The sequence below is a fragment of the Cucumis sativus genome, chromosome 4 (assembly GCF_000004075.3).
Source record: "Cucumis sativus cultivar 9930 chromosome 4, Cucumber_9930_V3, whole genome shotgun sequence".
Lineage (NCBI taxonomy): Eukaryota > Viridiplantae > Streptophyta > Magnoliopsida > Cucurbitales > Cucurbitaceae > Cucumis > Cucumis sativus.
The window spans coordinates 5113159-5136238 of NC_026658.2; the positions used below are offsets into that span (position 1 = coordinate 5113159).

At 29.6% G+C, this 23080-nt stretch overlaps 1 protein-coding gene across 3 annotated transcripts; it reads right to left on the reverse strand.

Moving 5' to 3' along the window:
* Nucleotides 1-15239: 15239 nt before the first annotated feature.
* Nucleotides 15240-20248, reverse strand: LOC101210478 (reticulon-like protein B8). Of its 3 annotated transcripts, none has more exons than XM_011654960.2 (6): nucleotides 20076-20248; nucleotides 17609-17805; nucleotides 17317-17497; nucleotides 17070-17211; nucleotides 16257-16326; nucleotides 15240-15708 (listed from the first exon to the last, which is right to left on the reverse strand). In XM_011654960.2, exons 2-6 carry the CDS (start codon nucleotides 17793-17795, stop codon nucleotides 15539-15541), a joined length of 750 nt encoding a protein of 249 aa, XP_011653262.1. In that variant the 5' UTR covers nucleotides 17796-17805; nucleotides 20076-20248; the 3' UTR covers nucleotides 15240-15538. The 3 variants fall into 3 exon arrangements, with proteins under 3 accessions (XP_011653262.1, XP_011653261.1, XP_031740165.1); XM_011654959.2 differs by lacking the exon at nucleotides 20076-20248 and adding an exon at nucleotides 19875-20065; XM_031884305.1 differs by lacking the exon at nucleotides 20076-20248 and adding an exon at nucleotides 19503-19842.
* Between the last annotated feature and the right edge of the window lie 2832 nt (nucleotides 20249-23080).

Here is a 23080-nt window from a genome sequence, read left to right on the forward strand (position 1 = left end):
CACCAAAACACATTGATACACTTTGTATTAACCAATATATATTTATAAACAAAAGATTGATAGACTTGTATTAATCAAAATTTATAGAGAAAATTAACCTTAACTAATTTTAAATAATCACTCAAATTATTATAGAGTATATCAATCACACACACTATATTCATTTTATTGTATTTCAAATGTTCCCTAATTTAACCTTTTAAACAAACTACTTGAAAATTTCTCTAATTAAGATTATTTTTAATGAACATGTTAATTTCGGAAGGGTGTTTAGTATAATCATTTTTTCACTAGCCAAAATCACTTTTGCACAATAATCATTGTGTTTGGTAACCTAAAGAAAGTGATACTAGAAAAAAAAGAAATAACTTAAAATTAATTTTTGAAGGATCACCTCTATTGATGGTGTAAAAGTGATTAATCGAAAATCAATAATTTATTTTAGGTCCGTTTGGATTGAATTAAAAACAAAATGTTTTTCAAAAAATAGATTTTCTTTTAAACATTTTCTTGAAAATGAGTTTAAATTTAAACATTTACATATTTCGTTAGACCTTTTTATAAGTGTTTATATGTGAATTTTATTTAGTTTCTTATATAAAAGAATGTTTATATTTAACTTAAATTACCATAAAGGACTATTAAATATAAAAGAGAAAAAAATGAGATATTTTTTCATAATAATTTGTTTTTCTCAACAACATAATATTAATTATATTGAAAATGGTAGTATGGATGGCAGTTTTATAATTTTCATAAAGATTTAGAAAAACTTGTCAATTTTCTAATCAATCACCTAAAAAGTTCCGTTCCAACAATTTCTCTAAAATAAATTTTTAGAAGATGCATTATTCTAATTTGTCAAACACTATAATTTTTTTTAAAATAGATTTTTGATAAAATTAAACACTCCATAATTTCAATATACATTTTTGGCAAAACTAAACACTTCATGATTTCAACAAACACACCTTTTATATATTTTTTAAATATCCAAAATACCATTTTTTTTAGTAATTTAATAGTTTTAAAATCACTTTTGGTATCGAACGTAAATATATAAAAATCAATTTTAGAAGTTCGTTATTAAACGTAATTGTGATGGTTTAGAAATCAATTTTACAAAATTCATTATACCTCAATTTCTTTTTTCTAAAATCACTATTCTAATTATTATTTTCAAATACAACTCGATTGTTTTGGTGGCTTGGAGTTCCAATTTACATTTTCCACTCAAAAACATTATTTTCAATTAGAAAATTAGACTTCTATATACTCATTTAATTCGATTCTGATTTTATTTAATATTTATTTTGATTTTTGAACCATCTTGTATTAAGGTTGTCTAAGGTTTAACAAATTAAAAATCAATACCCATTCTCATTTCTTTTTTCTTTAATATATTAGAACATTCCAATGTTAACTTCGATCCAAAAATATAATTAAAAAAGAATACTCGTTTACATGCATGCTCACGTGTCGATTTAAAAATTTCCCACATGCTCAACCTTCATTATGATAATATCCCATTCTTTAAAATGATTCCCTATATAACTATTAATTTTTTTTCATATAACAATTTTATAATTCAAAATAATAATAATATGATAACAACAACACAATGGTTTTAACATTTGAACGTACTTACATTATTATTATAGTTTGTATTTTGAGACGTAGGTTATTTTAATTTATATTATTATAATAGACTTCATGCGAACCAATATAAATATATAGTTATTATTTAATTATATATATTTTCTTCCTTTACAAAAGTTATTGTTAAAAGGTGTCGGTGAGAAAATAGAATAACTTAAAACCGACTAAGTTTTGTGAGTTGAGTTGTCTTCATATTTGGATAATTATATTTTGTTTTTGTTGATTTTATTCTATTTATTTTTGTAGCAATATTAAGATTTAAAAATTAGGTTAACATTGAATTTTCTTTTCAAGATAAGCTAAAGTATTGGCATTGAGAAATGAGGTGTCAATACAGGGACCTTTCAATTTCCCTAGATATTCTATTTTAAAATGAGTATCTATAATTTTCATATTGATTACATTTTAAAATCAAAACAAACAGATAAAAAAAAAGATTGACATTGACAAGTAATTAATTTTGTGTCAGTGTAAAAGACTTTTCATTTGGATCGTAGCTTTGAATACGATGTCTAATATCAAAATATTTTTTGGTTTTGTTAGTTTCATCGTGAGGAAAACAAAAGTTCTCATGCTTTCACATCTTTACAAGATTATTGAATGATATATTTCTTTTAAGTATTAGCGCTTTCTCTTATTGTGGAGTCATCAACGAATTTAATATAGATTTAAGAGAAATTCCATCAACGAATTTAGTATAGATTTAAGAGAAGTTTGACTTTTTTAATTTTATGCTTTTATACGATATATATACAAGAAAAATGCTTAAATAATATTAACATCAGTAGTTAGTTTAGAGATAAAGTTTATTAACACTAAATTGTCGATTTGTTATAGCCTACAAGTTAATTAGTTACAAAGCAGTTACCAAGTTCCTTTATATAAAGAACTTGGTTCGTATAAATAATCATAAGTGAAGAATAATAAAACTTTCCCTTGTACAAACCTCTCAATTATGGTATCATAGTGATTTCCACAAAGAGAGTATTGAACCCTATCCAAACGTCCTCACCGTCCTCATGCAGTCTTCAACATGACGACAGCTAAGAGTATGACACTTGGAAGTTCCACCACCTCAACTCTAATTACCTCTTCTAAGCTTGATGCCCAATTGAACTCATTTGTGCTTTACTATTCAATCATTTTGGCCTCCAACCTGGTATCTACACTACTTACGAGATCAAACAACTATTCATCATGGAATAGAGCTATGATGCTCTTTCTCTCTGGAAAGAACAAGATTGGCTTCATAACCGATGCGATCAAAAAACCTACAGAAGGTAATCTCCTTTGTGCTTGGAAATGCAACAATGGAGTAATAGCATCTTGGATTATTAACTCTTTTTTTTATAGAAATTGTTGCCAGCTTAGTCTTTCATGGAAAAGTGTAAAGAAAATATGGGATAAACTGAAAGAAAGATATTGACAATCCATTGAACCTCATATCTATCAGTTGCGAAAGGATTTGGTAACTACTGCACAAGGAAGTCTCTCAGTTGAAACCTATTATGCTAAAGTTACCACCACATGGCAAGAACTTGTTGAATATCGGCCTATCGATGAATGTACCTGTGAAGAATAGAAGAAAATGATTGACTTTTTAAATGCTGAATTTGTGATGATATTCCTTATGGGATTAAATGAATTCTACTCTCAAACCTGAGCACAAATCCTACTCATTGATCCTTTGCCGCCAATAAACAAAGTATCATCCAAGCTAAGAAGAAAAACAAAGATCCATTGGATCCCCCTTCCATTGAGACTAATGCCTTAATGGCTAATATTGACAAAAAAGTTTCTTCCAAAAAGTCCAAGAAGAAAGCTACACGTCTGATATGTTCCAATTGCGATTACAGAGGCCACGTTGTTGACAAGTGCTATAAACTACATGGATATCCGTCCAGACACAGATTGGCAAATAGCAACTTAGTACATCAACAAAGATAAAACAATTATGACCAAACTGGAAGTGAGAAGACAGCAGAAGCACCTAAAACCAACCAATCTTCATCTTTTGCGAGCCTCAACAGTGATCAATATTCACAACTCCTAAACATGCTTCAAACACATCTCAACACTTCCCAAAATGGTAAGAGTTCCAAAACAGAAACCACTCATAAAACAGGTACTTGTCTCCTTACCTCACTCACCAATTCTTTAGTTTGGATCATTGATTTACGTGCATCCTCACATATACTCCATGAAAAATCCATGTTCAATGATCTGTAGAGCACTCAAAACATGTCAGTCATTTTTCTACTAAAAGTTGAATATATATGTGAAATTTCCACAAAAGAAGTGATACTGAGAGATGTACTTTACATACTTGGTTTCAAATACAACTTGCTATCAGTAAATGCCCTCCTCAAGGATAAAATATATTATATATCATTTTCTAACGTTGATTGCATCATTCAGGACAAGTTACTTCTGAAAATTATTAGGAAGGTTGAACATTTCAACGGACTCTACTTACTCAGAATATATGATGAAAAGAGTAAAAGTCATCCCATCCAGCATATTGCACTGACACGTAAAGCTTCAACATCTATTTGGCACATCCGTATGGGACATCGTTCTTTCAGTAGAATAAAAGAACTAACAAAACTGATAAACATTTCTGATTCTTTAAACTATAAAGAAGTCTATCATGTTTGTTCTTTAGCTAAACATAGGCGTCTTTCATTCCTTACTTTCAATAATGTTGTTGAGCACATTTTTGACCTTGTGCACTGTCATTTATAGAGTCCCTTTATAAAACTCAAACACATGTTGGTCTCTCTAATTACTTTGTTGCTATTGTTGATGATAAATCAAGATATACTTGAATCTATCTTTTGAGAAATAAAAATGACGTCTTACAAGTCATTCCACGATTTTTCAAACTCATTGGAACCCAATTCTCAAAAGCGATCAAAACCTTTCGCTCTGACAATGCCCCCGAGCTAAACTTGATAGATTTTTTTGCTAAGACTAGATCCACCCTTTGGTTTTTGTGTGCTTATATACTCCTCAACAAAACTCAATTGTTGAAAGAAAGCATCAACACCTTCTCAATGTAGCAAGGGCCTTGATGTTCCAGTCCAAAGTTCCCCATTACCTTCTGAGGAGAATGCATATATTGATTGTCGCCTACTTAATCAACAGAACACCCATGGTCCTACTTTCAAACAACACCCCATTTGCTACTTTATTTGGTAAAGATGTGGACTACAACAATATAAAGATATTTGGTTGCCTTGTCTATGCCTCCACATTGTCAACAAACATATCAAAATTTGATCCAAGAACACAACCATGTATCTTTATGGGATTTCCACCAAGTATGAAAGGCTAATTGTATGACATAACTAAAAAGAATTTTTTTTGTTTCCAAGGATGTGTCCTATTCTTTAAAGAACTATTTTCATTCCATTCCATCAAAGAAGTTGACAACCCCATCTCACATGACTTTCTGGAACAATTTGTCACATCATGCCCCTTATTTGACCACCTTGAAAACAAAGGTGTCACCATAGACCGTATTGCTGAAAATTCCACTATCCACATACCAGAGAAATCACAATGATGATGATCAAGAAGCCTATATTGAAGCCTCAGAAGAAACTAATAACCCTACCCATTGCACCAAGAAGGTCATCACGACAACATTGTCCACCATCCTAACTTAAAAGACTTCCATTGCAACCTCACTACAAAAAATAATTAACCTTTTCCCCTCACTAAATACCTCACATATAATACCTACACTCAAAACCACAAAAACTACCTACTAAATGTTGCCTCTATCTATGAGCCAACTTATTATCATCAAGCTCTAAAACACTAGAATTAGTGATAAGCTATTGCAGAAGAAATAGAGGCTATGGAAAGAACTAACACATGGGTCATTGTAACCTTACTAAAAGATCATCACACCATTGGCAGCAAATATAAGGCAAGACTTGTGGCAAAAGGCTACAACCAACAAAAATGAATAGATTTCTCAAACACCTTCTCACCAGTTTGCCAAAATTGTCACAGTCAAGATTTTCCTAGCCCCTGCCACAACCTACAATTGACCCCTCACCCAAATGGACATAAACAATGCATTCATAAATGGAGATTTGTTTAAAGAAGTGCACATGTCCTTACCATTGGGCTATCAAACCTTAGAAGTACCAGGAAAAGGAGAAAAGCTAGCCCGCAAACTCAACAAATCAATATATGGCATCAAGCAAGTCTCAAGACAATGGTTCATCAAGTTTGCATCAGCACCATCCTCACACGATTTTCACCAGTCAAAGTATGACTATTCATTATTCACCCAAGACAATGGAAGCAACTTCGTAGCTTTGTTAGTATATGTAGATGACAGACTACTAACTGGACCATCTCTCTAAATCATTAACTCAATCAAAGATATATTAAAGGGACATTTCAAACTCAAAGATTTGTGACAAGCTAACTATTTTATGGGCTTACAGGTATCATGATCCCAACAGGGACTCATGCTCTTCCAAAGAAAATATTGTCTTCAAATACTTAAAGACACTGGTTTTCTTGATGTAAAACCAGATACATCACCAATGGATCCAAATTTGAAATTATCAAAAGAGGAAGGAAAACCCTTTACTTTAGAGGAAATTACTTGCTACAAAAGGCTGATTGGAAGACTAATATACCTCCAAATATCTAGATCATACATTTGTTTTGTTGTTCATCGCCTCAACCAATTCATCCAGAAACCCACAAAACCTCATTTAGATTTGCATACCACTTGTTGAAATACCTAAAAAGATATCCAGGCCAAGGTGTTCCGATAATAAAACCAATTACCTCCTTCCATCTAAAGGCTTTCATTAATGTTGATTAAGGAGCATATCTTGACACTAAAAGATCCATAACAGAGTTCTACATTTTCTTAGGATATTCCATAATCTCTTGGAAATTCAAAAAGCAAGCAATTATCTCAAGATCCTTTACAGAAGCTAAATACAGAGCATTAGCCTCAGTCACCAGTGAACTAATGTGGATCACACAGCTACTCATTGACCTTCATGTGAAAACCTTATTGCATACAACAATATTTTGTGACAACCAAGCAGCAATTGGAATTGCAGCTAACCCAACATTTCATGAAAGAACCAAACAAATAGAGATTGATTGTCACTTCGTTCAAGATAAGATCGTTGATGAATTTCTCAAAGTCCTACTCGTCAAATCTAGCAAACAACTAGTAGATATGTTCACTAAAGCACTACCCTCATCTATCCTATCTCGACTAATATCCAAGTTGAGAATCATTGACAATCATCTTTTAACTTGAGGGGGACTATTAACAGTAAACTATCAATTTGTGATAGCCTAGTAGTTAATTAGTTACAAAGAAGTTACCAAGTTCCTCTATATAAAGAACTTGGTTCATGTAAATAATTATTAGGGAAGAATAATAAAACTTCCCTTTGTACAAACCTCTCTGTTAAAGCTATCATCCAATCTTCTATATGACTGTTGATTTGTTCTTGTTCTTTGACAGTCCAAAAAGATCAAAATAATAAGATTTTTTTTTTAATTCTTTGGGAATAATAAGGTTTAATATTGCTTTAGATTATAGATATCTCATATAAAAATAATAAGGTGTAATGTGGCTTCCTTGACTTGGCGATGTTTTAATACTACTTTGAGATTTTAATTACTGATTTAATGGAAAGTTTTTAACAATTTAAATTTTATTTTGGTTCTTAAATCTTCTATTTTGTTTTTTATTTTGATTCTTGAAATCTAAAAGACGTATGTTTGAGTTTTTGGACTTTTAAAAACTACAAATTTTTGTCTATGTCAACTCTCTAATGAAATGTTAATGGAATAATGAGATAGTTTCTACATTTGGATGACTAGTAATTTCTATGTTTTTTGTCCCTATTGTTGTGATTCAATTAACTCTCTAATAGAATCATGAGATAGTTTCTATATTTTTGTCGGTTGAGATTTCATTGACTCTTTAATGGAATGATGATATAGTTCTTATATCGGAGAACTCAAAAACTAACTGTCTTCAAGATTTTAATCATCACAGTTTTGACGCATTATTGTCATTCTTTTTCACTTTCTCAACTCATATGTTAGATGCAATTTATCTACGTAGTCTTTTGTGATTCATTTAGATGCCTTTTTTTTCTCTTTCTCCGGCCACTTCTTTCTTCTTCCTTTTTTGGTGGGTTTTGTTTATTTTACCTTGTCATACTATTTTATATTTTTATTTTACTCAATGTTGTCCTTCTCATTTGCTTCGAAATTTCAATTTGAAAAAAAATATAAATAAGAAAAGGGTGGGGGAGTTGGGAGGGAATGTGATAGATTTAAGTTTTTGAAAAAAAAGAATTAAATTAGTTTTAAATTTCGGTTTTTTAAAATTCAAGTGTGTTGATTATGTTTCTTTGTTGGCATACAAAAATTATAGAATAGATTTCTTGTTATTTACTAATTTAATTGGTATGACGAATAGTCTAGAGTATGATAATTCAATATAAAAGTCACATTAATATTCCGTAAAGAGTTGATGAAATTTTAACAACATGAACAAAAATAAGCTTTTTCCAAAAGTTGGATGACCACAATAAATATTTTTAGAAGTCTAGAGACAAAAAAATATATATAAAATTTAGAGAGTAAAATAAGATTTTAACCTTTCTAGTAAATAAAAATGATAAAAGTATTTCAATTTTCTCAACACATTGTTTAGTTACCCTAAACCCTTAGTTTTGACCGTGAAGATGTTACTAAAATTGCATCAATAAAAGAAAGAAAAAAAAAGCATTGAAATAAGATTATAAACAAATCATCACGTTTATTTACTAAACCTCTCAATTTAAAATTTGTAATGTCCAAAACAAATGTATTATTGGGTTTGAATTATAAATTAAATTCAGTGAAAAAAAGTATTGGAGATTCGAATATTTAATTAATTGCATTTATAAATATGAATTGTGATTTGGCAAACATTTCACTATTTCGAGGCCTCGTCACAAGGCAGGGAGCCAACTAGCACAAATTAAACTGGGTGTCACTTAAATTTGTTCAATTTATTCTTCTTCTTATTTTCACTTTATGTCACCTCTTCATTTAACTAAAAATGTTAATAAATTTTGTAATGTTCAAACCTTAAAAACATAGTTTAAATATTTTAAACTTTAAACAACCTACTCAATCATAATTCACATAAATCAATTTTGATTAACTTTTCTTTCTAACTTTTTAAAAAATGGTTCTTACTTATAATTTATTATATGTATATTGTGACATTTAATGTACTAAATGAATTGATATACACAAAAATAATGTATTAAATAAATTGATTATACAAATGATTTTAACGAATATCTTTTGAAATAAAGTAAATCACATTTCAACAATCTTAAGAGTTAAGCTTTTATACGAGACCATAGATAATAAAACGTGCACTCGTTAAATCTTTCACATAAGTTGTCACGTCGAATCTTATCATTTAATTTAATAGAAAAGAACAATTTCTTTTTCGAATAATACTTTTAGAACAAATTCCAAACATCTAGGCTAAAAATAAAACTTTTGGAAGTTGAACAATTACTAAAAACTAAAGTTAAAAAGTTTACTCTTTTTTTTTTTGTCAACGATGAAAACAACACCACCACTTAAAGAAAAATGTAGAGCTTTAAAGATTTTTTTCTCATCGAAGATTTTTACGTTAGAATATTTTGATATCAGCGAACCTAAAAAACTGTGACATCTCATAAAATTCTAATTTTAAACTCTTTATCGAATCTTATCGATAAAGATTAAAAGAACTCCAATAATTTAACTCCACTCATACCTACTTAACAACGGAATCACTATGGGGCAATGAAATTGAAGTATAATTAGACGTAAATTAGATGTCAAAATTGGTATATTGAAAGGCATTGAGATATTATTTTTGAATTGCATGATGTAAATGTGCATAGTATTAAGGTCACCTTATAGCATATAGTTTGAAAAGGACTTGTTTGGCTTGTATGCACCGTCTAATAAAGGCCTCTTAATTTCTTTTGTAGGTGAAGACAGAGTCATGTGATCAGTGAAAATGGGTTGGTTGCTTTTCAAGCATTTGGTTCTTTGTTCGTAGTTCTAAGTAAAGGCAGCATATTTCTTAGCTTTAATACCGATTTTTATTCCTTTTCCTAATCATATATTTTATACTTTTATTTTCATGAAATTACATTACCATTCGGATTTTGAAAACTGATCACTTTCCATTTTTTTTTTATTCCAATCTCACTGCAATTTGTTATTAACAAAATAAATTAAATTATTTATAGATTATAGCATTGATATCATCAGTAATAGAATTTGTTATAAATTGTAAATATTTTTTTAAAAAAATTTCTAATCATACTCATTTTAGTCTCTCATTTTAATCTAAGTTGAAAATTGGTAATATACTTGGGAATTTTAGAGTAGTTGTTGGTTTTCAATTTTGTGCATAACCATGTAAAACATGAAAATCAGCAATTTTCTATCCTTTGGGTTCGCCTAAGGTTGCATGCTTTCTTTTTATGTGTTCAAGACATGGTTAAATTAGATTTGGTAGATGATGAATTTGTATACTTTATGTCCCTTTCGCAATAAATATTTGTATGGACTTCGTTGGTTTCAAATTTGGAGACTTCTTCTTGTAAAGGAATTTGAATTATTGGATTTGGGCGCTAGTTAGCTTTCTTTTAGACCTCTTGTTGTGGCAATCTAGGTGTGTGAAGAAATGCTATATAATAACTAAATACATTATCATACTGATTTGATCTAGTTAAACAAAAAATAATAAAACAAAGCTTATTAATTGAGATAGCTAAGAACCACAAGATACGTTGTAGACATCAATAGGTAGAAGAGAAACGTTTTTTATAAGTGTATTCATCTGAAAGTAACTATTTATTGTACATGAATGTGAATACAGCGATCGCGGTACAATACAAAGACTAATTTCGGTATAATTGTTACCTCGAACTTGATGCAACGCAAAGGATATTCTGGCCAAATTCAAGAAAAATTTGACCCTAGAGGTTGAGGAACACTCTCCAAGAACAAAATTCTTTAATTTGTTCAAATTCTACATTCAAATATAATTTTAAAAAATTCCTATTACATCCGTAACGCGATTGTTTATAGTCTTAAAAGAAAAAGATTAATGAAGTTTAAAATACTAATTAAACATTGGATGAAAAGAAATATTGTGTAAGATTAAACTTCAAACATTTTAGAGTTAAATATAAATCTTGTCAACTTATCGTTAAATCAAATTCTAGAAAAGTTATTGTTGTGTCTAACGATAATAGATCTGAAATTTTATAATATTATATAAATATTTTACATCATTTTGTTATATTTGAAAGTCTTATTCTAAATTATGGAAAATGTTATCAAGTGTTTTGTTTGAATTTACGGTTAGATAGAAAAAAAAATTGTAAGTAGATTGAAACACTTAGGTAATTTTGTTTGAAATGTATTGTATTTAAAATATTTACAAATGATAATATAGTTGGATCAAAAGCCCAAATGAGTATAATAATAACAAAACCCAAAGTTTGATGTGATTTGAGAACTATTTGAAAATGATAACGATAACAATCATCCAAGTAGTAGAGGACCCATCGCACTAATTTTAGAAATTTTCACATCAACATCATCATACTTTAACACCTTTCATTACCATTAGGATTGATTTATAATTGTTTTTTTTTAGGATTGTTTTCCACAAGATTTAAATTCTTTAAAAAAATTAATAAATCTTCAACTTTCTCACTAAAAATATTAAATATATAACGTATGAATTCTACTAATTTAAACCCTGAACTAATAATTATATCAATTTAAACATGCACTTTTATAAATCTTCTAATTTAAATTGATATATTTGTGTAACTTTAGTGTTTAACTTGTACATTTATAAAAGTTCAGAATTTAAATCGATACAATTATTAGTTTGAAGTTTATATTGATACAATCCGAAAGTTTAAGATTTAAATTGATATAATTATTAATTTAGAATCTAAATTGATACAACCTATGGCTTGTAGTGTAAATTGATGTTTGCCTTAGTATATATAAAACTTTTGATTTACATTTAATAGCTAAAATTAACGTAATTCAACGATAGTTGACATATAATCCTTATCATGAGATTGTATGTTTAAATTTCAAATTAATATAATTTGTATCTAGTAGATTTTTCACGTGTTGATTTTTAAATTGTTTGATAAATTTTTAATTTTTTCTATTAAATGGCATCACAAATTTAAAATTTGGATGAATAGATTTAAAAAGAATTCAAAGGCATTTGGACCCTCTTTTAAAATTTAGGGATGAATTAACCAAAAGATAAAGTAATTAAAAGTCCACTAACTTATATTTTTCTATAAGTCCTACAACCTTTAGAAAAAGCATATGGTATTACTAGGTATTAATGTAATATGAAAACATTTATTAGCATGTTTGCTTTCAGTATGAATGTCACTTTTTTTGGTATCAAATATTATATTTCATCTTTAGTTAATTACAATTAAACATGTAACTTTTCTTTTACGAAATTATTTTAAATGATTAAACTTATGAAAATATTTATAAATATAGTTAAAATATCATAATATAATCGTGATAGACCTACTAGATCACTAATATATGTATCTATTATGTTATATAGAGTAGATTATCTTGATCTATCAAGATCTGTTATTGTAAATAAACAGTGATATTTGATAAATATTTAGTTCATTTAGTTATATTTAAAAATATTCTTTTTTTTCGTACTTATTTTCCGTTTTTTAGTGTGATATTTTCCAATTTTGCTTTTACTCTGGGTTAAATTCCTTTCCACATCTCCATCCCAACAAAAAAAATTATTATATTTTTATAGGTAATTATAATAGATAATAATTAAATATATAACAATTTTTTTAAAAAAAACTACAAATATAACAAAAATATGTCATAAACTTTGATTGCTAGTAGATCATTCCTAGACTCTTATAGCAAACTAATTTTGCTGTATTTATAATTTTTTAAAATGTTGTTATATGCTTAATTATTTTGAATATAATTTCTATATACGTAACTGTACATAATTTTATCTATTATTTATTTGTTCAATTTTAAGAAATTAACAAACTTTTAGACTAGACTTTTTAACGTCTTAATTTTGCATTTAACGAATTCTTCAAATTTTCGAAAAAATAAAGTTGATTTATTAGATATAAATTTAAATTTTATTTATAATAAAACATCAAGCTTTCAATTTATGTCAGTAGATTATTGACTTTTCCAGAAGAAGTTTAAAATTAAATTTTTTATTTTAAAAGTTAAAATACAAATAAGTAAGTCTCAAATTTGACCCTTAGATTATGAAGGAGTGGGGTGACACTCCATGTTTGGCTCAAAGGTTATTATAACTCTACAATTAGGATTACAACTATTTTACTTCTTTCCTTATTTTTCCTTTGTAGTTCTTCCTCACATATCATTTTCTTCTTTGTCACTATTCCCCACTTCTTCATAGGTTATTATATATTTTACAAATTTTAATTACGCCACAATAAAACCCATCTAATGAATTTTGTTGGATAAAATACATTTGCAAAAATAACTTAGGAATATGGCTTGTTAGGAAAAATAAATTACAAAAAATACATTTGCAAAAATAACGTAGTAAAAATTACTTAGGAAAAATAAAGGGGTTTTTTAAAAAATAGAAAAAATTGACAAATTATTGGATAGAAATCAGTACAAACGGAGCCAAAAAAACAATATTTAATTTACCCTAATTGCATCTAAACTATTTAGAAATTAACATGTTTTAACTAACTTAATTAAAAGAAACTAGGGTAAAAAGAAAACTCATATCTTTATAGCTTATTGTTCCTCGTTATCTCCTCACGAACTTAGAAGCAGGTTGTGGGACCCGACTAATGGAAGGAAATAGATAGATATATGGAAAAGGAAGGTAGAATTTTAGAGTTAGATTTTGGAAGAGAGAAAATTAAATTTGATATAGTTTTGAAAGTAAAAGAAATACAAAATTTTCCAAAATTCTTTAATTAAAAGGAAAAAGAAAAGCTTATTTATAACCTAATTATATGCAGAATTGGGTGTTATTGGTTGATCAAATCTCAACTCCTAACATTTCACTAACAATTAGTATAGCGTGTATTCCACTAACCATTAGTAGAACTTAATGGGTTGGGTGTCTGCATCTCATTTAGCCCTTTTTATTAGATTTTTACACTAAATTTAATTCAAGTATTATGTGGTCATTTGATCATTTAAGTCGTTTGATTTTGACTTTTTAAGTCAAAAGTTAACATTTTAACTTTTTACCAGTTTGTCCATCTTAACTAATTTCGACTTTTCGAACATGAATCTAATTCGTTTTTTCGAAACTCAAATCACATTTGAATATAAAGCCTTTCAAAGTATTTTGACTTTTTTTACAATTTTGACCATTTTCATCTATTTCGAGCTTTCGAATATGAATCTGCAATCGTATTTTTAATATTTAAATCACATTTAAACATAAAGTTCTATCTCTAACTTATAACCAACGACTATATCACATATATTTGTCAATTTCTTTCTCTTTATATAATTCGAACAATTCGAATTATTCCAACATATTGTTCTAAGTTGATTCCATATGAGCTAACAGTAATTTCGTATGAGCTAGCAGGGAAACTAATAGATCTATAGATCATGAGCTCCAACGATTCGAGATTCATATACTATAGATCATTTAGGTTATATACTTGAACTTGATCCACGTTTATATCTCTATATAAAGTTTAAATCTACACTAGATAGTCTTAGGACTTTAGTTTATTGGATTCAAGATTATAGTATTATAATTTCACTAATAAGTCATCAATAATTATTTTATTGAATATAATATAATTTAACTACAAACTATGAGTTTTATAATATAAATTTCAACATTGTTGATACACCGTAGAACAAAATCACTAAAAGACAAATTTAAATATACTTGATATGTAAATATTTTGTCAAATGTTCTATTTTTTAAAAAATATATGATCAAAATTCTCTATGAAAAAATTTAGAAAAATTATGTTAAACGGTTAATGCTCGAACATAATACGAAAAATCAATTGTGTGTTAAACTTAGGGAAAATGGCAATTCGCATTTTTTTTCAATTTATTTAAAGTTTTCAAAAAGGAAAAAAAAACAAAAATAAAAAATCAACAACTTTTGACAATGTTTGCTACAAAAATAAATAAATGTTGGTAATTAGGTCGTGGTGAGTAAAATAAAACTATACTTGTATTTCAAAATTTATTTTTTTGGGCTCTTATTTCTAAATAAATCAAAGGAATAATTTTAAAAAAAATTAATTTCTACTTTTCCATTGAAAATCTATTTTATGAAAAGATTTAGCATAAAACAAATTTTGAAGAAGCAAACTTGTATCATAAATTTGAAGAAGAAAAGATGCATCATAATACATATATATGCATAACTGAGTAGAGAAGGTACTAATTACCACCTAAAAGGTCGATAATTGAATCTCGACCCTAAAAAATTGTTGAACTGGGAAAAACTATTTCCTTGTTCACAACAGTTCATGCGCTGAAGTCAAAAGGATAGGAATGTGAAGCAGTTAAAATAATGGAAGTTAATAGCTGCAGGAATCAGTTAAAGATGGTTCCCATTTCAGCAAATTGGCAAATACAAATTTAAACTAAAGATTCATTTCTACCACTTGGTCTCTCTATGATTTCACCATGAGGTAGATAATATTTTACCAAATCTTATGATACAACCAATTCCATGCAAAAACTAGGGCTGGTTTAGGCATTGTTGACAGTTGAAAATGATCTATTATTCATACTTCTTTCCCTTGAAAGCTCCTCTGGGAATCTTGCTGAGGACACTTGAATCGAACTTTTGGTAGTGGCCGCAAAGCTGATCGAACACCTTATATGCGAAGGTGTCGACTTCATCTTCATATTTCTCGTACAGAATTGGAAGCGTATGGGCCGCAACAAAGCCTGAACATATTTGAAATGTGTTAGTAGTCTCCCATGACCAAAAAGTTTCTATCCAGACTTTGATTCGTTGCGGCTGACTAAAAAGCAAGATAATTTCAGCACTTTCATCGGTTATGCTTTTTTGTTCTTTTTTAGACAGTTTACATTCTTCTCAACTAATTTCATAGCGCAACAATCTCACGGAAGTCAATCATTGTGGAGTACCATACTTTCCATGTGGCATATAATTGGAAAAAGCTCATCCTATATTAGGTGATGAAATGAAATAGCTAAAGTCCCTTCCACAAAGAAGCAAAATAATTCAAACACTTTAAACAGTAAACTGTACCATACTTTCCATGTGGCATAAAATAGTTTCACTCAATCATATGATCCTACAACATTAAGTTTTTTAAAAAATTTAAGAAGTTATAAGTAGCCATCACAATTTGAATCAAATATATAAGGCAATCCAAACACACTCTAAATCTTTTTTCTGGTTTCTAAATAATATCATCAAAGAAATTGAAGATGTAAATGTTTTGAAAAGCAGAATCTGAAACACTTACCAATATACAAGACAGTTACGAAATTGCACCAGCTACTAATCACAGCACCAACCCATAAGCTCACTACGGCCTGGAAATACATTCACATTAAAGAAGTATCGACAAGAAAATCAAAAAGTAAAAACAGCAATCTAACAGGTTTCCTAGGAGCTATAATCAAAGAAACTCCATTCAATATAGCAGACGCTTGCAAAACTGAGGCAGCATATTTCTCAAATATCCCATGTTTTGGTGTTCCTGGAGCTATAATAAAAAAAACGCCTAAGTCAAGAGGCAAGGCAAACTAGGAGCTTAAAGTCAATAAGAGAAAATCAATGCTTGTTTTTATCAAATTTCAACATCTTGTACCTAAATACTCAAATATGAATGTGATAGAACCCGACTTCTCAGTTGGCAATGGAAAAGGATACAATATAGGAAATACTGTGGCTAATGAAAAATACAGAAGAAAAATAAAAGCTCCCTGTCGAAGACTCCCTCTCTCCCTCGGCTGCCTTCCTATCTCTCAAGGAATAACAGTAGGATTCTTATCACCAAAATTCTCTGCCCTCTCCCTTCCTTCTCGTCTCTATTTATATTTGCTCCCTCACTCCCCTGCCATGGTGATCGTGCGTCGGCACTCCATTTCCTTGTGGTCCCCACTTGCAGTTGGTTACATAACCAACTCCTCGTCCTTTTTCTCTTTCCTGTTTTTTCTCCTACTATACTGGCGTATGATGGGTGGTCTAACAGAATGTCTAGAGCAAGTCGTTCTAAGGACATTTAGAAATACAACAGAATTGCAAAACAAGTACATGAAATATGTTAGCATACCACAAGGAAGTGTTTCAAATTTCCTTCACAAGCAATATCTTGGAGATAACAGAGAGCTCGGTTAACCTCAGCACCAAACGTAACGGCAATATTGACAAATAGTTCCTTGGGAAGAACAAGGCGAGGAACGTTGGACGATGATCTGCAAGTGCATGAAATTCTATTACAGAATGCACAGGCACGCTAAACCAGAAAGAGCATCAAAGTCAATGAAAAACAAAGGCATAAACATCCAACTTTCAATCACCTGTTCAGAAATCCTGACGCATTTGTCCACATAAACTGAGCCAACATACCAAGAACCAAAGCGAAGCAAACAAGAGTCAAGAAGTGGTAATTAAGCCATTCAAAAAGCACCCATATAATAGTTGCACCAGTCAAAACACTAGCTGAGATTTTCTTGTTCCTCCATAGGAGCACATCAGCAGCTACAAATATTTGGTCAGCATAGAAATCAAAATGAAGTAATATGATCTGTGACGTGAAAAAAGATTGTAGAAGATGAAAAAAAGACTAAGAACACATAAATAAGGATGTACATTTTCCACCCCCAAGAAGATTGTAAACAGGTTTTTGGCGTCCAAATATCCGATTGATCTGACCAGCCACTGAACTTGATTTGCTATCTTCCCCAAAAAATGAAACTGATTTTCCCTTTTGACCATGTTCAGTAAGAACTTCAGAAATGTTATTAATAAAATCCTCAGCAGTCATCTTCTCAGACATCGTTCTCGTGCTTCAGAAAAGAAATAACAACAAGGGAGCTAAAGTTAAGGACCAGGCTGTTCTTCACCAAGAAGGTAGATTTATGATAACATAACGAGCACAAAGTACGAACTATACTTATGTAAAAGAGTAAAAGTTGAACACAATACAACAAATTTAAATAATAGTCAATAGGATATATGAGAGGCATCATATGGGTAATGGAGCAAATCTAGGTCTTAGCTCCAGGATCAAATTTTAGGAGGATGTTTCGGCTGGAGATCCACCTTCTGGTAATGCATTTCCTTAGTTCCATTACATGTCATGTCCAAACCAACACCAAATACCGCTGAGGTTTTCATTTTCAATTTGCTTTCTCAGCACCAAATCTTGTTTATGAAGGAAACCAAGTGACAGAGAACATAAAAGAGCCATCACTTTCTACAATTCTTAGAGCAAGGCAAGGAGGCAACAGGTTGGATATTTCGGTGATCGTCATCCAAGAGGGATTATAAATTTTGGCACATACAAATCTCTTCATCAAATGGAATTAGTTTTCCACAAAAAAAAGGGAGCATGTAGTCGAAATGTTGGGTAACAACAACAAAATCAAAATTATAAATTGATTTGAAACAAACTATCAGAATAGCAAGAGATCTTTCGTACCAGGAGCATATAGAGTGGGAAAGAGTTTAATGGAATCACATTCAAGGAAAAGACACAAGTTGGGCCAGGTACTAAAAGGTATAGAAAAAGATACATAAAGGAAAAAGAAAACGAAGAAGGAGTCTTTAGTGTATAAGCAGGCACAATAAAGAAGGAAAATCCACTTAATCTGATAGAACAAGATAAAAAACAAAAATTTACTGAATTCTGAGTTTTAGCCAACACTGAAATTTTCACAATTGATCACGAGGACATAAGATTTGAAGAGTGTGAGTGAGTAAGAAAGTTGATCAAAGAAGAGGGTCCAGTCTAATTAGCTCCAGAATTTAACTTTTGCTCAATTAACGGGGTAAATATCAAGCCAACAAAAGGGTTACTAACTCTGAAGACCAGGGGTGGAGGAAAGAGTCCCAATGGCAGAAAATTATTACAGTTAACTTCTACCGTCCATGTTAATCATCAAAGTATTAAGATTACACAACATATTTTTGTGGAAGGCACTCCAACAAGAGGTCATATAAGGTAGAAATCACCAAAATAGGCGAAAGGCTGTATGATTCCATAGGCATAATGAAAATCCGCAGAGCTTTCAAAACCTATATTATAACTTACCAAACCTTGATTGTGCTAAAAAATGACAGAAATTTGATATTTTTGAGGCCAACCAGAGATTGACAGAAGCCTTGTATGAAATTTATGGAAACAAGGGGCGTGAAGAGGTTTTTTTCTTTTTCTTCTAATGAATAACCAAACTTCCATTGAGAAAAATAAATAAATAAAAGAATGCAAAGATAGATGTAAAACGCTCACAAAAAGCAAAAGTTACCTAAAAGAAATGACTCGAAACTAAAGCTTAGAAAAAGCTTCAGAAGAATAAACACCAGACGTTCAAAAGCACAAAAGAATTTAGAGACAAAACAAAATGCTGATCAATACTGACCATGAAACATAAGGAAGCCAGAAAGGCAAAACACAATGAAATGTCATAAAATAGGAAGGAACGCGATTTTTAGCAAAACGTTTTCAACTCAAAAGCAGAAGTCAGTCGATGTTTCAACCCACCTAGAAGGAAGAGACATGGTCAAAATCAAAGCAATCCAACCTCATTTAAGCATTATAAACTTCAGATTCAACCAAGAACTGAACCGCAGTAATACAAGATAAAAAAAAATAAATAGAATCTTCAAATGACAGACGGTACACGGAAAGATGAAGCTATGTGCAAGAAATTAATTGGTCGAATAGTAAGATAAACAGCAGAAGTTAACAAAAAGAGAGAGCAAAACTACAACTACCACAAAGGTAAGCAGAATTAGCAGCATTTATTCTCATTTAAGCATCAAGCAAGCAAATTAAAAGACGAAATCAGCTGAAAGTGAACACAAAACAAGCAGGAAACCAACAAAATCTAAAATGGTACTGAAGAGAACAAACCAGGAGCAGGAAATTAAAGGGTCTTCAAGTAAGAAATTGAAGAAGAAGAAAGCAAACAGACAGATGAAAATGGGTTCTGAAAATTTTCCGTTCGGAATTACACAAAAACGGGAGGTAGAAGAACAGAAAACGAGGAGAGAAAGAAAGAGTTATGGGATTCCAAAAATATCGACAAGAAATGGCGTGGAGAAGCTGACATACTGAAATTATAAGCGGGCCACCACCAACCCAGATGAAAAATTCCCTCTTTTTTTCTGTTCTTCAAGTGGGTCGGATTGAATTTTTCCTTTTCTTCACTTTATCTTTCACTTTTTCTAGGTTGCATTTCTTTTAACGGACGCCAAATGCGAATCCCTTTCGGGGAACTATTAGTTTCGTATTGGAAAGTAATACGATCGCTTTGCTGACTTCGAAACAAAAAAGGAGAGCTGGTTAACAACAAAACTTAATTTCTTGAATTTTCTCCGTTGAATATTAGAGATCAAACGACCAGTGGTCAATGGCGTCGTTTTAACTACTAAATCTTTTTAAATTAGTAGAAACAAAAAAGTTTAAATTGGATTCTTTTTGCAAGAGGATTCAAAAGTATAGATTATTACATCCAACATATAGCTTTCAGTTCTTGTAAAGTTACCAAGTTGCAAAGTTTCATTTTTAAAAAGGTTTCAAGTTTGTTTTCTCTTTTTGTAGCATGTTAATATGGCTTAGGAGGAATTCAACAATTAGATAGAAGTTGGATGGTTGATAGAAGTGTTAACTAAAACTTAATTATAAAGTCTTTTTCAACTTGGATACTTTTAGTTTTTCAATTTTACCCATTGTTTAATTTTTTTGTTCTTGTGATTATAATTTTATCTTTTGACCTAGTAGATTGTGAAAGAAAACTTTTAACGTTTTAATCTCATCTAATATGGTTCTTAAACTTTGATGAGTGCCTTTGTCCAATTTCAACCATTCCACTAACTAATTTTAACCCTAAAAAAATCTAGATTATTGCACCAAGTCACTCATTAAACATTTACATTTAAACTTTTGCATTGCATTAATGAGATGCAAATGCTAATGGAGTTTTTTTAGTTGGAGTCTAAAAAATTTCTTTCGATTATCTAAGAATGGATGTGAAGTAATGATCAGATTCAATTTAGACACAAGCAAAACACAAAAATTCAAAACAACTCAGCAACCGAATACAAAAGAGAAAAAAACTTTAAAAAAAAAAAAAGAAGAATAGTCTATAGAGTTTTCGTTCTTACCGTAAACAATATATAAAAATCCCAAACCGAATATCTATAGTTAACACTTGAGATAAAGGTGACAGCGGAGGTACCATGACACAAACACTTTAACTTATAAAGTTACAATTTCATGGTTGTAACTTGTAATTAAATTTCTATTTTCTAAACTTTTTTTTCTCATTTTGGTAGCACGTGTCACCATTTAATTGGAATCTAACCTTAACCTATCTTTACCACACACATGTTTGTGGCCAAAGTATTTGGTGTTATTGGGAAATATTATCTTAAAGGAATTTGGGATATTTTGAATATTTTGAAAATGTGTCCAATAGAAAGCAATCTCTCTCACTTTTATTCCAAAAGTATTTAAAACGTCTGCAGCAGTATTGATATCGATTTGAAAGTGAGAAGTTCAAACTTCATTTCTTAATACATTCCCAAAATACAATTATAAGAACATATGAATTTAAAATAAAGGACTTCTCAAATAAATAGAAACTGTCTTGGGAGTATAACATAAAGTCTACCAAAATTAATATTAGATTTAGTAGTCTACCAAATAGAAACTTTAGATTTAGTAGTTAGTTTATTTAAGAAAGCTCGTTAAATTTTAACATTTGTTTTTATTTTTTAATGATATTGATGAATTCTATGTCAATTTTATTGCCGGTTAAATTTAAATTTTAAATATAGAAATAATAAATAGTTACTTTTTCTGACAAAAATGACAAAATAAGTTGTAATAATTGAGTTCATAGCACACAGATTTTATTACTTGATAAATTGACAAAAATGAAGCCCAGCTCACATATCAAGAGGTAGAATGTCACAAATGTCCTCGTTACTAATATACGTTTGATACACCTTATACACGTCTAATACCCATTGATACACCTGATACATTTAATTGATACACTTGATGCACTCGATACTTCTTGATACACTCGATACCGAAACATACTAATATATGTTTGATACACCTGATACACTGCATATACATTTAGTATTATTCACATATACAATTGATTGATTAAATACACTTGATATGCTTGAAGTTCTACATATACACTTGATATATTATTGATATACACTTGTAAACTCGATTCATATACTTGATAATGATACACTGAGTTACATCATTTATATATTTAATAATACTCTAACGAACGGCATAAAATTTGAAAAAATGAAAATCACGTAGTAAGTATATTAACCAACTAATACATATAATATAGGTATACCACAACACTGACATACGAAACTGAGACAAAGTAAGACAAAAAAAAATTAATGTAAAAAAATAAAACAAAATCATTTGGAATCAAATTCAACTCAAAATACACATCGAAAAAAGTAAAAAAAAATTAAAGTTAAATTACTCTGATCAACAACCATTATATTATATTTCATATTACAATTATTGTACTATTGATATTTTAAAATTAAGATTAAGACAGAAAAAATAAATAATTTTTCTAGTATAAGAATAAACAAATAATTAGGATCTTAAAAAATGAAAGCATAAATAAATAATGAGTAGAGTGTTAAAAATAATGAGAGAAATAAGTTATTAAAGGGTAATTTAGGAATAATATTAAATTTATGATGATGAAGTGAAAATTTTGCCATATTTGTAAAATTCTAAAACAATCTGTTATAATTGTTATACCATATTCTCGAAATGCTATTATATTATATGCAATTTTCTTTCATTTAAAGCTTAGGCTCCAAAAGTATATAGAAATAAATAAAATGACAGAAATATATATGAATTATAACGTTTGGGACACAAAAAGGTAAGTTGGTTTCACATTTAACTCTTTGTGGTTGTGGACTTTGTGTCTTTTCATTGATTAAGAATATTGTTACTTTTTTTAATCATTCCCAAAAGCCTATAAACTTCTTTGAAAAGCACGTATGAATCACGTGAACAACACAAACATATTCTATATTTTGGAAAAAGAAAACAAA

Bases quoted from the DNA above. Each gene is read 5' to 3' on its own strand.
- LOC101210478 (XM_031884305.1), bottom strand. The intron at 17,212-17,316 runs GTGATTGAAAGT...ATGCACTTGCAG, and splicing joins GCGTCAGGATTTCTGAACAG to ATCATCGTCCAACGTTCCTC. The intron at 16,327-17,069 runs GTATGCTAACAT...ATGTATTTCCAG, and splicing joins ATTTGAAACACTTCCTTGTG to GCCGTAGTGAGCTTATGGGT.